The sequence below is a fragment of the Rhinatrema bivittatum genome, chromosome 2, assembly GCF_901001135.1.
Source record: "Rhinatrema bivittatum chromosome 2, aRhiBiv1.1, whole genome shotgun sequence".
Taxonomy (NCBI): Eukaryota; Metazoa; Chordata; class Amphibia; order Gymnophiona; family Rhinatrematidae; genus Rhinatrema; species Rhinatrema bivittatum.
The window spans coordinates 25,916,445-25,933,252 of NC_042616.1; the positions used below are offsets into that span (position 1 = coordinate 25,916,445).

The 16,808-nt window shown below is 43.3% G+C and overlaps 1 protein-coding gene across 3 annotated transcripts in view; it reads left to right on the forward strand.

The window, feature by feature from the left end:
• Positions 1-15,177, forward strand: part of LOC115083706 (zinc finger protein 271-like) — a 56,481-nt gene extending 41,304 nt beyond the window's left edge. For all 3 annotated transcript variants that reach the window (XM_029587679.1, XM_029587682.1, XM_029587681.1), the window contains 2 exons: positions 11,082-11,205; positions 12,470-15,177. In XM_029587679.1, coding sequence (XP_029443539.1) covers positions 11,082-11,205; positions 12,470-14,715 — 2,370 coding nt within the window. In that variant the 3' untranslated portion in view covers positions 14,716-15,177. The remainder of the gene's footprint in view (positions 1-11,081; positions 11,206-12,469) is intronic.
• The last annotated feature ends 1,631 nt before the right edge of the window (positions 15,178-16,808 follow it).

The following is a 16,808-nucleotide window of genomic DNA, read 5'->3' on the forward strand; positions in this document are numbered from 1 at the left end:
AACACTGAAACAGGGAAATCGTTTAATCTTTCTGCGATGGCCTTATCTTCTCTAAGTGCCCCTTTAACCCCTCGATCATCTAACAGTCCAACTGACTCCCTCACAGGCTTTCTGCTTCGGATATATTTTAAAAAGTTTTTGCTGTGAGTTTTTGCCTCTACAGCCAACTTCTTTTCAAATTCTCTCTTAGCCTGTCTTATCAATGTCTTACATTTAACTTGCCAATGTTTATGCTTTATCCTATTTTCTTCTGTTGGATCCTTCTTCCAATTTTTGAATGAAGATCTTTTGGCTAAAATGGCTTCTTTCACCTCCCCTTTTAACCATGCCGGTAATTGTTTTGCCTTCTTTCCACCTTTCTTAATGTGTGGAATACATCTGGACTGTGCTTCTAGAATGGTATTTTTTAACAATAACCGCGCCTCTTGGACATTTTTTTTAACTTTTGTAGCTGCTCCTTTCAGTTTTTTTTCTTTTTTTCTCATTTTATTAAAGTTTCCCTTTTGAAAGTTTAGTGTTAGATCTGTAGATTTACATATTGTCCCCCTTCCAGTTATTAGTTTAAATTTGATCGTGTTATGATCACAATTGCCAAGCGGCCCCACCACCTTTACCTCTCTCACCAAATCCTGCACTCCGAGAATTAGATCGAGAATTGCTCCCTCTCTCATCGGTTCCTGAACCAATTGCTCCATAAAACTGTCATTTATTCCATCCAGGAACATTATCTCTCTATCATGTCCTGATGATACATTTACCCAGTCAATACTGGGGTAATTGAAATCTCCCATTATTACTGTTCTTCCAAATTTGTTAGCTTCCTAAATTCTCTTAGCATTTCATCGACCATCTCACCATCTTGACCAGGTGGACGGTAGTATACCCCTATCACTATAGTCTTACCCGACACACAAGGGATTTCTACCCATAAAGATTCAATTTTGTATTTAGTCTCATGCAGGATGTTTATCCTGTTGGACTCTATGCCATCCAGGACATAAAGCACCACACCTCCTCCCGGGTGCTCCTCTCTGTCATTGTGATATAATTTGTACCCCGGTATAGCACTGTCCCATTGGTTATCCTCGTTCCACCAGGTCTCTGAAATGCCATTTATGTCAGTCTCATCATTCACTGCTATACACTCTTACTTCTTAGACTTCTGGCATTGACAAACAGACATTTCAAAGTCTTTTTTTGTTTGTATTAACATTCTGCTATTCAGTTGATAGGGATAATTCAGAATTCTTTAGCTCAGGTGATTCTATACTTACAGGCACATGGACTACATTTGCTTTTATTGGGACCTCTCTGTTGGGATACACTCACTCTCCTGCTTCATTAGTAACACTTATAAGCAAAACCAAGAAAGTGTCAAACTATTAACAAAATTTCTGCAACATTTTTACGTGGTAAGCAGCCTTCCGGATACTTCAGACACTGCTGCTTGATCCCCAGTTTCAGGGTATCAGTACCCTAGACCGTAAAAGTCGAGGCAACATGGTACATCTCTTTCCTGATTTTAAATTTTGTCTGAAAATCCACCTTTCTGATGCTGCTTTTAAATCTTAGACCCGATTATCCCCTCTTACAACCTCACTGATTTTTAACTATTTTCTTAATAAAAAAAAAACTCCTCAAGTCTCTCTTGCACTGTCTGTCTGTGTTGATTAGATTGTAAGCTCTCCTGAGCAGGGACCATCTATTATATGTTTTTTGTTCAGCACTGTCTATGTCGAGGAGCACTGTAGAAGTGCTAGGTAATGTAATGATACTGTCAGAGTCCTCGTGTACTCCTGATATGTCCTGGTGTGTTCTGGGGGAAGAGCTGGGGCGGGGATACTATTTACATACAGGCAATGTAAATGCGTCTGCAGCGCTGGGATTCACCTGCACCGGATAATATTCAAAGCAGACTTGTGCGTGCTCTGTACACCCAAGCTTCAGCCCTAAATGGGCCACTAAAACTCACCCACTTTGAGATCTAGTCACCCACACAGGTTTAGAGCAGGCCCCCAAAATGTCCCTCCCACCCCCAGAGAGCCTCTCTCTATCAGGCCGATACAGTACAGTGTATCGGCTAACTGTGCGACGGAGCGCACTGTTAGCCGGCATTTGGACGTGCGTTTGACGCGCTAGCTTTACCCCTTATTCAGTAAGGGGTAATAGCGCGTCCAAAACACACGTCCAACCCCCCCTCCCCCCCCGAACCTAATAGCGCCCACAACATGCAAATGTATGTTGATGGCCCTATTAGTTATTCCCGCGCGAATCAGAAAGTAAAATGTGCAGCCAAGCCGCACATTTTACTTTCAGAAATTAGCGCCGACCCAAAGGTCGGCGCTAATTTCTCTCGGCACCGGGAAAGTGCACAGAAAAGCAGTAAAGACTGCTTTTCTGTGCACCCTCCGACTTAATATCATAGTCATATTAAGTCGGAGGTCTCGAAAGTTTAAAAAAAAGTAAAAAAAAAAAAAAAAAAAAAAAAAATTTGAAATAGGCCCGCGGGTTGAAAACCGGACACTCAGTTTTGCCAGTGTCTGGATTATGAACCCGTGGCTGTCAGCGGGCTCAAGAACCGACACCGGCAAAATTGAGCGGCGGCTGTCAAACCCACTGACAGCCGCCGCTCCTGTCCGAAAAGAAGCGCTAGGGACGAGCTAGTGTCCCTAGCGCCTCTTTTTACCGCCGGGCCTAATTTAAATAATTTTTTTTACTGTATCGCGCACACAGGAGGGTGTCCTGTGCATGCGCCGGGCACTCTCCCGCGATTTTTACTGTATCGGCCCGTATGTCACCAAATTTGTGCAGGTTATGAAGTTACGCAGGGAGTCACAGAGGTGGAAACTATAGAAAATCAGAACTTTACATTAAATATAATTCATCGCTTAATCATCCTGCATGTGACCCATGGAAATAACTGGAAATGGGAGCCAGGTTCCTCCCCAGGACCCCAAACTCTTCCTGCCCTGCTATTTATTTGATTCATTGATTGTATTTTGTTAGTCTCCTAATTTGAAAAATCATCTCGATGCGATGCACACAGAGACATTGAAATATCTAATCGTATGTCAGGATTAGCACTACTGCTACTATTGATCATGTTTAAAGCACTACCAGTCATACACAGCGCTGCACAGACACACATAGGAGACGGTCCCTGCTCCAGGGAGCTTACAGTCTAATCAAGGCAAACATGCACGGCGAACAAGAATCTGGAAGAAGTGTCTTAGAGAGAAGTACTTAGGATTTAAAAGCAGCATCAATAAGGAGATTTTTTGGTATTTTTTAATTTGCTCCCTATTGGCAAAGTTTTATATAGACAATACAAGTTATCTGTAGATCATCACTGCAGAACTTTAAACTCGAAAAGGAAATATCGTGTAGACCCAAAAGCCTATAGAGACACATTCCACATAAAAACCAGAGCAGTAAGCAAGACAAAAGGGTGTAACCTATACATGCAAGGACCCCCCACTACTATGTCCTAACTGCATTATCCTAACCACGCCCATATCGCTCATTTTTAACCCCTTCTCATCCCCCCTCCACCATATCTACCCCCAATATAGTCAATGGTCCCCAACAAGCTTTCACCCGAGCCCCAAAGAACCTAAACCCTGGAACCTCCAGACCCATATCCAGTGAATAAAAGGATCCCTGATAACCTCAAGCTTCTGAATCTCATCGTGGAGATGAGCGCTTAGCTTATACATAGTAACGAGACATGTTAACCTCAGATGGAGATGCAGTTTCTGAGGCATTTTGATTTTGCAGCGTGCCCCTTACTATGATATGAAATATCAAACGCCGAAAACGTTTGTCAACATCTTGCAGACCAATCGTAACCAGAAGTAATTTAGAGGATGTCTGCATTTTGACACCAGTGATCTGATCGATAAGATAAGATCTATAACCAATTCCCAGTACCTCCTCACCTCGGGGCAGGTCCACCATAAGTGGAGAAACTGCCTCTCTCCCCACAATTACCCCAGCAAAGTGCAACATCTTAGCTGATTTAACTGGACTTAGATACCACCTGTACGAAATCTTACAGCCATTTTCCAGTACCAAAGAAGAAACAGAACCTTTCCCCGTCAGCTGATAACACATTTCCCACCCAGTATCGTCCAGTTGTTCCCAGAAGTCTCTTTCCCACGCTTAGATGTGTTTTGGTTTAGACCCCCCTTAACTCCAAGTAACATAACATATAGAGCTTAGAAATCATCTTGTCCGGGAGGAAGTGACTTCACCGTCAGCGATGGCTGTTTAACTGCAGAGCTCTCGACCCGAACTGGCAATTGTTTGCCATCTCAACGCCGTATCGCCTCGAAAAACTTGCTGCAGTGCGTGTGTGCATGAGATTTTGCCCAGACATGTCCCAGACGAAAAAAAGCCCGATTCTAAACAAAATGTTCTCCTTTGTGCATCGGGAGTCGTCTTAGTGAGGCGGACGGCATGGTCATTGAAGCTCCTGAGTTAGACATCGCGGAGGGCACGACTTGGCTCTGAAGAGATGGAGGAAGGGATACCGTCACGTGCCGATTTCCGTCGGTGGTTTTCCGAAATCGGCTAGGATATGGCGCACATTACAGCAGAGTTCGGCTCCATGCTCTCAGAGCTGAGAGGTGAGGTCGCCGATTTGTGGAGGAGGTGGAGGTCGCTGGTGGAGGAGCAGGCAGCCCAAACTGTGTCGTGCCGGGAAGATCTTCCAGGCCTCTCCAGTTCGGTGCTCGAGCTGGAAGAGCACATGGAGGACCTAGAGAACAGGTCCCCGGAGGTCCAATTTGCGCTTTCGAGGGAGTTCCAGAGTTGCCTTCGTTTAAAGACTATTTTCAAATAGTGACGAGCACATGCAACACTTGCTTGATCTGGAAGAGGTGTCTGAATCCCTGCCTTCCACCAAGCTCGAGAGAGCACAAAGAGCTCTTGGTCAGCCCAGAGGTAATCTTCCTCGTGACATTGTAGTCTGCTTTCATGATTTTATGCTTAAAGAGAAAGTGGCCATGATGGCCAGAAAAAAGGTCACATTTTATGGAATGATCATCAGGTGGATATTTTTCAGGATCTCTCCTTGATGACTATTCGCAAGTGAAGGGCGCGTCAGGGCATTCTTTTTCCATATTGAAAGCGAGAGGACATTTAAATACCACTGGACATTTCCTTTTGGTCTCCAGTTTTCTATTAAAGGCAATCCAGCTAAAGTGAAGTGAGTGGAGGCTGCAGCGGCTTTCTATGCAAGGCTGGGTATATCAGTTCCAGTTGGAGAGTTAACAGAGGCTTCCGCAGATCGTTTGGAAAAGAAAGCTGATTAGCCTAAATGGCAGAGGATCCAGGGTTCCAGCCGGATACACTCTTGGGACGGCGAGTGTTGGCTGAGAATTATCATTACGGGACTTTTCGGGTGCTTAGTTGATGCTGTTACTGAGGCTTATGGTCTGGGGTTTTTTTCTGTCTTGAGCAGGGTTGGATCAATTTTACATTTCTGATAAATAGGCGAGGGGAAGTTGTAGAAAAGCTACTGTTCGGGATGTGCTCATATATGTCTGGTTTCTTCATGGCGAGGTGGGTCTCGGGGGTTGATGCCATGTCTGATAGTGATATTCCTCCCAGGAGGAGGTTAGGTGCAGTACAGATTATGGGGTTCGGGTTTGGGTATCTTTAGGGGTATGAGTGCTATTTGGATTTTTAGGGCTTTTGATCTTCTGGATGTATGTGTACATGGTTGGTTGTCTGGAGCAGGTGATGGGATGGGTTTGAGGTGGTTGTTTAGAGGTCATTTCTTACCATTTTCTGATGGTGACTCTTAGGATTATGTCTTTAAATACCAATTCTCAATTCTCCTCTAAAATGGAAACTTGTTGTTTAAGGATGCTGAAGTTTTAGGGGCAAAATGAGGTCTTCTGTCAAGAAATGCACCTCACAGCCAGATACCTTCATCTAATGGATCAAAAAGATTCCCACATCAATTTTTTGCTCCAGCGACCAAAGATAATGAATATTGTGGGGTGGGGATTTTGCTAGCCAACAACTTTAATAGTAGAGGTGAAAGTAGTGCTCAGACATGTTAACGGCAGGTTTTTGATTCTGAAGGTTTTAATTAATGGGGGTATTATTCACATATGTTTCAAATTCTCAGCAGGGAGAACCTTTTTTGGACCATTTCTGACACTTTGCACGGCTGGGGGCAGAAGATATGTTCTGGGGGGGGAGGGGGGAGGATTTCATTATGACTCGAAACCCTTTTTGATATTTGAATGGCACTGGTGATGTTTCCCATCTCCTGAGATGGTGCCTGAAAGGACTCGATCAGCATGTGGGACTTACATGATATTTGGATGTTGAGGAATCGTACTCTGAGGGATTACACTTTCTTTTCGCAACCCCATAAATCCTATTCCCACATTGATTATTTCCTGCTGGATAAGATGATGGTGGGTAGAGTTAATTCTACTGGCAGAGGACAATATAACTTGGTCCGACCACGCGGTAATTTGGGTGGGTAAATCACAGGTCAGTGGCAGCTTCTGGAAGCTGAATGAGTCCTTGCTTTCAGACAAGGAGTTTAAAGTAGTCCTTATGAAAGATATAGAAGTCTACTTCTTATTAACCGATACTGGGGTTGTTCGCCCATCGATCTTGTGGCAGGGAATGAAGGCTGTGATCAGGGAGAAACTAATTTCTCGTGCCTCCTTTCTCAAGAGACAGAAGTCGGATCAGTGGATGCGACTGATGTTACACATAGGGAGGCTGGAAGAAGAACAAAAGAAGTCAGCGTTAGAAGCGGCTCGACAGGAGCTGCAGGCTTTAGACTTGGAAGAGATTGCGTCTCAAATGGTGAGAATTAAACAATGGTTTTTTTTTTTAATTTGGTAATAAGGCTGGCCGTCTTTTGGCCAGGCATCTCAAGACCCAAGCTATAAAGAGGGAAATATGATTTATGTTAGTAAGCACATTTCTGATAGATTTCCCAATTCTATGGGGAATTCTACTCGTCGGATAATGGTACCTTTGATTCAGATATTGAAAATGATCTCAAATCTGTATCCTTACCCTGTTTGCCAGAGGAAGCCAGGGATCTTTTAAATGCTCCAATAAGGGAGGAAGAGATTCTTGCGATTATATCAGATTTAAAATTGGGGAAGGCTCCTGGCCTCGATGGCTTTTCTGCCAAATTTTATAAGTTGGCAACACAGGCCAATGTGGCAGACATAATGTCATTGGCAAAGGGTGGACGTGACCCCACACTTTGCGGATCCTATAGACACATTTCTCTTATAAATTTGGATCTTAAGATCTTAGCGAAGGTCCTGTCTTCTCTCTTTGGGGATTTTTGCACCTCTAATTGTTCATCGAGACCAGGCGGGGCTTTGTCTCTGGTAGGCTTGCTGCTGACAGTATTCGTAGGGGTTTTGAATCTTAGTTGGCGGTACAACATCATAGTATCCCTGCAGCTCTTTTGGCAGTAGATGCTGAGAAAGCTTTTGATAGAGTGCATTGGGCTTATCTTTTCAAGGTCCTACATAAGTTAGGGTTCCTTCTTTTTTTATTTGGATTAGAGCACTCTATGACCAGCCTCAAGCCTGTGTTAGGGTAAATGGGGGGGGTATTCAGAGTTGTTTGCGGTAGGCAGGGGCACCAGACAGGGCTGCCCACTATCTCCCTTTTGTTTGCACTTTCTCTGGAACCTTTTGCAGAGAAAAACAGGAGTGCTGCGTTTATTAGTGGGGCAAACATCTCTGGAAAATCTTACAAAATGACTTTATTTGCTGCTGATTTATTGCTTACTGAGACCAATCCTAAAAAAATTCCTTTAGCTTTTCTTGAGGAGATGCGGTGTTTTGGCTCAGTGTCTAGGTTTAAAGACAGTGAAGATAAATCTGAGATTTTGAACCTATCTTTGGATGGGCAACTGGGTGTGTGAAATACCTTGGGGTCCGTCTGGGGTCGGACTTGTTGAAGTTGTTTTATTCAAGCTATATTCCCCTGTTCAAGATTTGGAGAGATGGGATCATCTTCCCTTTCTTGGTTCAGTAGAATTTCCGAGGTTAAGATGAATTGTCCCTCCCACTGTTATGCTATTTTTTTTTCAAACTTTGCCAGTGACTATCCCATCAAGGGTACTACGTGATTGGCAGAAAGCCCTTTTGTGCTTTATCTGGAAGAGACGGCCACCTAGGATAGCGAGAGAAGTCTTGTATAGACCTAAAAGTCAGGGTGAGTTGGGAGTCCCAAATTTGGAATTCTATTATGCTGCTTCCCAGTTGAGAATGATATGGAAATGGCACTACAGAAGGAAGAGTAAGGTTTGCCGTTACAACTTCAAAACCTCGAACTGATCCAGCTCGCCCAGGATAGATATGCCCCAAAGCCCAAACCCTTTAATCACAGTCTATGTCCCATATTACTGTCTCTCATCCGACACTTGCCATTCCAGGTGACGAGTGATTATCCAGTTGTCTTCTAAGACACCTGTTGGAGCCCGGAACCCTCTGCCGCATAGGACGATCTCCTTTCTTCCCTATACGAGTATTAGAAGTCTCTGCAGTGTCTCCTTCAGGGATAAATATCCCAGCTCTGTTGAGAGATCCTGAAAATTTTCCACTGGTTGGCTGTTCCATAGAATCTGACCTTTTTTCCTGGCCATCATGGCCAGTTTCTCCTTAATCGAAAAGTCGTGAAAGCAGACTACTGTGTCACGGGGGAGATTGCCCCTAGGCTGACCGAGAGCTCTCTCAAGCTTAATAGGGGGCAGGGGTGCAGCTGTGTCCGCCATATCCAGCAATTGCATGCAAATACTCGTGACAACTTGAAAACAGTCTGCATAAGCAGGCAGCTCCGGGATCCCTCTAAAACCCAAATTGGTCCTCCATGCAATCTTCCAGGCACAGCAATGAACTGGAGAGACCTGCTACTTCCTCCTGGCACGACACAGCATCAGCATCCCGGACCTCCACCCGCGTCTCCATCTCAGCCATGCACTGCCCCAGCTCAAAAACCTCGCCCCATAACTCGGTGACCATTGCTCCAAATTCTGAATTAACACTCGCCATATTCAGCTCACGTCCGCATACCTTCCTCCATCTCTGCAGCGTGATTAGAGCCTACCCCTGGAGCGTCACCCTCCATGCCTTCCTCCTCGTGGAGACCAAGAGCCTGCAACACCTCCCAATTTGAGAAGGAAAACTTCTTCAAATCAGGTTTTTTCTTCAGTTGGGACATCGCTGGATGAAATACTCATGCGCCGGGGCACGAGGTGATAGAATGCTCGGTTGCAAAAAGATTGCGAGGTCGGGACAGGAGCTCTGCGTTTAAGCCACCATCTCCAGAGGTGACGTCACTTCCTCTCCAAGGTGAGTTTTTAAACTGGATTCACTTATGGCCAGAGAGGGCACAAGACCCAAGGACTCAGGAAGTCTCTTCCAGGCACTCAGCAGAGCGAGGCAGAGAGCAGGGAATCGGAAGGTGGTGGAGGAGAAAGGCACAGATTAGAGGAACAGCGTCCACGAGGAAGGGAGAGAGAAGAGAAGAAAGGCAGTGAGGAGCTGCAGAGTGAGTGCATCTGTAGGGGAGGGAGAGAAGCTTGAACTGTAAGTGGAAGTGGACAGAGAGTCAATGTAGCGACCTGAGAAGAGGGGTTACATAATCATAGCGAGGTTAAAGACAGAGAAGTCATGCCAGCTGAATTGTTGAAGAGATGCAGGGGAGAGAAAAACGATTCAGCGGGAGGTCCAGCAAAGAGCAAGTTACAGAAGTCTAAGCAGGAGGAGATAATTATTTATTTTTAATTTTTATATACCGAAGTTCTTGCATGAAATACAAATCACTCCTGTTTACATAAAACAGTGAAATGCCCAAAAAGGGGGAGGGGCTTTACAGTAGAACATTAGAACCAATTGAACAAAGTACAAATTAAACATGGTATAGTATAGTATAAATTACAAGAAACGTTGAACTCAAAATCATAGTACAGTTTAAAACAAGTCATAAATAGGATAATTCAATGAGGTAGCCCCTAATTGGGTTTATCATAGCATCTGGCAGCATTAAGTGTCTGGAAGGCTTGGCGGAAAAGCCAGGTTTTTAGCTTTTTTTTGAACTCCTGATGACTTGGTTCAAGTCTTAGATCGGGGGGGAGCGCGTTCCATTGGTGGGGCCTGCTGGCGATAGTGCTCGTTTGCTCAAAGATGATCTTACCGGCGGGGCATATAGTGTGCCTTTGTATGCGCTTCTGATTGGTCTGGAGGATGTATGAGGTTGGAGTTGTGTGCTTAACATGATAGGGGCAAGTTTGTGTGTCGCTTTGTGGACGATTGTGAGAACTTTGTAGAGGATCCTGTGTTTAATAGGAAGCCAGTGGAGGTTACGAAGGATTGGAGTGATATGTTCTCTTTTGTTAGAGTTTGTGAGGATTCTGGCGGCGGCGTTCTGGACCATCTGTAAGGGTTTAATAGAGTTTGTGGGGAGACCGAGTAGAAGGGAGTTGCAATAATCGAGCTTGGATAGTATGATGGGTTGGAGTACTAGCCGGAAGTCCGTGAAGTGGAGGAGGGGTTTAAGCTTTCTGAGGACTTGCAGTTTGTAAAAGCAATCCTTTGTGGTAGTGTTTAGAGAGAGGAGAGGGGAGGAGGGTTTTGGCTCAGAGAGGAAGGGATAGATTTTAGCAGTGTTACAGAGGAGGAACTGACTCACTTTAGCAGTGTTTTGGATGTGCAGAAGGAGGGAGAGGCATCAAAGATGACCCAAGGTTAGGGACTGAGCAAACCAGGAGGCTGAGAGCACAGTGAGCCCTCCTGATGTGACAGAATCAGATGTTCCTGATGTTCTGGATAATGCTCTGTTAGATCCTGGGTTTTATCATTCACTGATTTATCCAGGCAGAGACGTTTGATATTCTGGGTCTCTGGGATTAGACTTGTAAACCCCGAGGTCCAGAAAGGAAACTGAGTCCAGGGGAACAAGTCTGGCAGTTCCTGGGGATGAGGGGTCCTGGTGTCCCCTCTCCCATGATAAAATGTTATGAGATTAAAGCCAGCTGAGCCCCTCCACGTGTCCCTGAGTGTTTCTGGTTTGTGTTTCAGGTGCCGGTGACGTTTGAGGACCTCGCTGTCTCTTTCTCCCAGGAGGAAGGGGGTTGTTTAGATGAAGGACAGAAGGAGATTTCCAGGGATGTGAAGGAGAATTATGAGACCCTGAGCTCTGTAGGTAAGGATTGCATTATCTCTATTTTTAGTAAATACAGGGGATGTTGTACTAAAAGTCATTTTTTCCTCGGTCAGTTCCACAGAAGACATCTAGGCCTGTGCAAATAGGCCTAGATTTACCAATAGGTGCACGAGGCCTCTCCTCTCCCCTTGCCTGGTCCTCTCTCCCTCTCCCTTCCCCATGCCTGGTCCTCTCATCCTCTTTCCTCCCATCCCTGAGATCTCCTCTCTGTGCTGATACTTGAGATGGATTTTACTCAATAAAAAGAAAGTTAATTTATACAGATACATGCAAGGTTGGAAAATGTTAGGGATATGAGAGACTTTTAAGTCATCTCTGCCTTAGATATAGATACGCTATTGTATGTATACTAAATATGGTTTGTTATTATTTTTATTAATATTTAAATTTGTTATTGTAATTTGCTTAGTATGACAAGTCTACCATAAGCGGATAATAAATATATTTTAAAAAAATAAATAGTAGTTAAGCCCAGAGGAACCAGCCCCACAGGAATCCTAAAGGAGGGCCCTGTGTGATCTCCAGCCTTCCTCTATTGCCACAGCTTTATTGCTGATTGGATAAAAATGTCACATCATTAGTGGCAGGGTTAGGTATGATCCCAACTCCTGTGTTTAAAGGATCTTCACTGGCTCCCTGTGCAGAGTCGCTCTTAGGTGAAACTGATGGTGATATTCAGAAATAAAGTGTTTGATGTCTTCTAAGTTAGGAGGTTATGAGCCACCGATATCATTGAGGGCTGAAGGGACAGGGATGCTTCTGTTCCCTCTGCTCATGAGTACTGATTGCTACTAACACGCAAGAAAGCCTTTACTTTCTGTTGCTCTTCCAGTTGAGTTCAGGATGGAGGGTGATTTAAGAGTTCAGAAAGTATTTGAAAACGTTATTGTTTAAAGATGTTTTTATGTTATGATGTTTTATTTGTAACTGAATGTGCATGTCTGTTTATAATCCAGCCTGAACAATTGTTTTGGAGAAAATGGGTATAAGTTTTATTACTATCTAAATAAATAAAATAAATCCTACATAGTATGGTAAAGAGAAGCACAGGAGCTCTATAAAGATAGCACACAGGAGTTTTTACAGATGTCTCCTAAAGCTTCTGCTACATTACAGACTTCTGTAATATCAGAGATCCCATGCGGTCATTGTGTGATCCTTCAAAATGTCTGATCCCAGGTCATTGATAGCTTTCCAATCCATTGTCACTGACACATGATTAATTCCTTCTTTTTATTTACAGCAGACAGTGAGGTCATAAAGGAAGAGAAGAGGGCGGAGAATCGAGAAGAACACCCTATAGTACTGGCACTTACATCAAGACAATCAGGAAATGTCTGTGAGAATCTATCCCAGAGGATTGAGAGGGGAGACACGAGCCAAAGTCAGCAGGAATCAGAGAAGAAGCAGCGAGACCCTTCAGGAGTCTCAGTGGATGGAGTCACTGCATGGGAGAGAAGTGACAGGGAGCTGACAGACATCCCTGAGCACCAGAGACACCTGAGAATAGAGAGATCTTTCCAGAGTAATAACAGTGATCAAATGGCTTCTGACCTCCACCAGAGAGACCTGAGAACAGAGAGATCCTTCCAGAGTAATAACAGTGATCAAATGGCTTCTGACCTCCACCAGAGAGACCTGAGAACAGAGAGACCCTTCCAGAGTAATAACAGTGATGAAATGGCTTCTGACCTCCACCAGAGAGACCTGAGAACAGAGAGACCCTTCCAGAGTAATAACAGTGACCAAATGGCTTCCCACCTCCCCCAGAAAGAGGAGGAAGGGAAGAAATCCTTTCACTGTGACACTTGTGGGAAAATCTTTGATAGGAAATGTCATTTTGTACTGCACCAGAAAACCCACACAGGAGTGAGACCTTTTCCATGCTCTCAGTGTGGAAAATGTTTCAAACATAAGTTAACCCTGAAATTACACCTGAGAATCCACACTCAAGGGAGCACTTTCACTTGTATTGAATGTAAGAAAAACTTTTTTAGCAGGGAATCCTTAGTAATTCACCAAAGAACGCACACAGGTAAGAGACCCTCTCTTTGCTCTCAAGATGGGGAATCTTACAGCTCTGAGATCTCTTTATTAAATCACCAGAAAATGGAAATAGAAGAGAGAACATTTTCATGTTCTAAAAGTGGAGAAAACATTCAAAAGCAACACCTAATAATAAACCAAGAAACACAGAGAGAAGAAAAATTATTCATGAGTACTGAATTTGACAGAAACTTCAATCAGAAAGAAAATGTCACAGGACAACTAAAATTCCAACCAGGAGATAGAGCAATTTCAAGTAATGAATGCAATAAAATGTTATGTTATGAGAAAGTCTTTTCAAGAGATGGAAAAAACCACATTAGTGAGAGACCATTGTCTTGCATTCCAGCTGGAAAATGTTTCAGTAGGAAGGCAGATGTCCCACAAAAGAAGAAAATCCCCACAGTAGAAAGTCAATATATATGTACTGAGTGTGGTAAAAGCTTCAAGCAGAAGCACAGCCTCATAAAGCACCAGAGAATACACACTGGAGTAAAACCATTTCCATGTACTGAGTGTGGTAAAAGTTTCAGTCAGCAAGGAATCTTCAAATGCCACCAGAGAATGCACACTGGAGTCAAACCATTTCCATGCTCTGAGTGTGATAAATACTTTAGGACAAAGGGAACACTCAAAATCCATCAGAGAATCCATACTGGAGTGAAACCATTTCTATGTAGTGAATGTGATAAAAGTTTCAATAAAAAGGAAACCCTCCAACACCACCACAGAATGCACACAGGAGAGAAACCATTTATGTGTAGTGAGTGTGGTAAAAGTTTCTGTCAGAAGAAACATTTCAAATATCATCAGAGAATGCACACTGGAGTCAAGCCATTCCCATGCTCTGAGTGTGATAAAAGCTTTAGGGAAAAGGGAGAACTCCAACTCCATTTTGGAATCCATACCGGAGTAAAACCATTTACATGTACTGAGTGTGGTAAAACCTTCATGCATAAGTGCAACCTTATAGTCCACCAGAGAATTCACACTGGAGAGAAACCATTTACATGTAGTGAATGTGGTAAAAGTTTTAGTCGGAGGGGAAACTTCAAACGTCACCAGATAATCCACATTGGAGTCAAACCATTTACATGTATTGAATGTGGTAAAAGTTTCACTCAGAAAGAAACCTTTAAACGCCACCAGAGAATCCACACTGGAGTCAAACCATTTCCATGCTCTGAGTGTGATAAATTCTTTAGGACAAAGGGAACACTAAAAATCCATCAAAGAATCCACACTGGAATAAAACCATTTACATGCTCTGAGTGTAATAAATGCTTTAGGACAAAGGGAGAAATCAAAAGCCATCAGAAAATCCACACAGGAGAGAAGCCATTTATATGTATTGAATGTGGTAAAAGCTTCAGACAGAAGACATCTCTCAAATGGCATCAGAGAATCCACATTGGAGTGAAACCAAGCCCTTGTACTTTGTGAGGTAAAAGCTTCAGAACAAAGGAGGACCTTTCAAGTCACCTGAGAAGCCATACAGGAGTCAAAAGTAATTCATGCACTCTCCTATAGTTTTGAAATTGTAGACTAGATTGATAAGGATCTTAACTAGTTGGTTGCAAGAAGAATAAAACTTCCTCTGTACTCAGGCAGGCTAATCCACGCGAGTGGGTTATGCACCTCTATCAGCAGATGGAGCCTGAGTAAAAGCTGACATCACAGACATATAGTCCTTCTCCATCAGCTCTCCATTATTCTCTGTCTCCAGCAGATGGTGGACATTTATCTCCCTAGTGGGGATTGCTTGTGGTTAAAAAAAGAAAAAAAAAAGAGAAAATAAGTTTAGCACCACTTGGACTCCTGAGATGACACTGGGAGATCCTCCCTCAGTTGAGCATTTTCAGTCCGGTAGCCTAGTCAGGCATGGACTTTAAAAAAAAAAAAAAAGTTGAAAAATGAGCCAGTCCAGCATACAGTTTCCTATTTATATTGGAGAATGAGAGAGTGCAAAGGTCACAAGGGAGAATGGGCAGTTAAACATATATAGAAACATAGAAATGACGACAGAAAGGGACCAAACGGTCCATCTAGTCTGCCCAGCAAATTTATGGTAGCATTAGATGTGCCATGCGGGTCTCCCCCATAATGGTAGCATCTGCCACACCATACAAGTCAACCCATACGTAGTTTCCCAAACCATCAAAGTCATGGCCCTTGTTGGTTGCTGTCTGAGTCCAATTCCCCATTACCTCTTGCCGTTGAAGCAGAGAAAATTTGTTGGAGTTGCATCATCTCCATGCATTTTTGTTTTCCCAGACTGTAAAATTCATGCCTTTGTTGGTTGCAGTCTCAAACTAATTCCCCTTCTTCCCTTTTCTCCCTGCCTTTAAAGCAGAGAGCACTAGTGGAGTTGCATCAGTAGTATGAAGGCTTATTGGTTAAGGGTGGTAACCGCCACACCAGCAAGTTTTATCCCCATGCACTCTCTCTCATTTTTATCCTCTAGCCTTTAGGGATTCAGTGTTTATCCCATGCTCCTTTGAAATCTTTCACTGTTTTTGTCTTCACCATATCCTCCGGAAGGGCATTCCAAGCCTCTCTGTGAAGAAATATTTTCTGATGTTGGTTCTGAGTTGTCCTCCTTGGAGTTTCATTTTGTGACCCCTTAGTTTTATTGATTTCTTTTGAACGGAGAAGGTTTGTCGATTGTGCATCATTACAACCTTTCAGGTACCTGAAGGTCTGTATCATATCACTCCTGCAGCTCCTCTCCTCATAAGTCGTTTGATGGATACCCCCCCACCATTTTTGTCACCCTTCTCTGGACCGCCTCCATCCTGTCTCTTGATTCTTTTGCGTTACGGGCTCAAGAACTGAACACAATACTCCAGGTGAGGCCTCACCAAGGACCTGTACAAGGGGATTATCACCTCCATTTTCTTACTGGTTATTCCTCTCTCTGTGCAGCCCTGCATTCTTTTGGCTTTAGCTATCGCCTTGTCACATTGCTTTGCCATCTTCAGATCGCTACAAGGTTGGGTCAGTGAACTTGGCTTTCAGAGGTGCAATATGCGAGCTGTTTGAAGAGATTGCATTCCATTACTTGTAATGTTGAGCTACGGGAAACACAATACCATTTTATATATATATATATATGTGTGTGTATCTGTGTGTATGTATATATGTATATTTATATTATGTGTATATGTTTATTGGAATTTTCACTTAAAACATCAAAATACAGACCATAACAAATCCATAGTCAGTTAATAACAGAATATTGACAACTTTCCCGTTTTAAGACCTTCCCCCTCCCTGGGTACATCGATATGGTATGACAAATACAATACAATTTAATATTATGAACCAGATAATAGCAAGATGCTGTGACAATTAGAAGGATTTCTATTTAATTAAATAGTGGAAAAAATTAGCTAGGAAGAGCTAACATACTAAAAATAGTGTGATATGACTTTACAACACGTCGACAATTACTGACAGGAAAACTGCGCAGAATTTATACAATATTTATAAACAGGTAGGAGCACTGATGGTGGTAAAGCTATTAGATGCGAGTA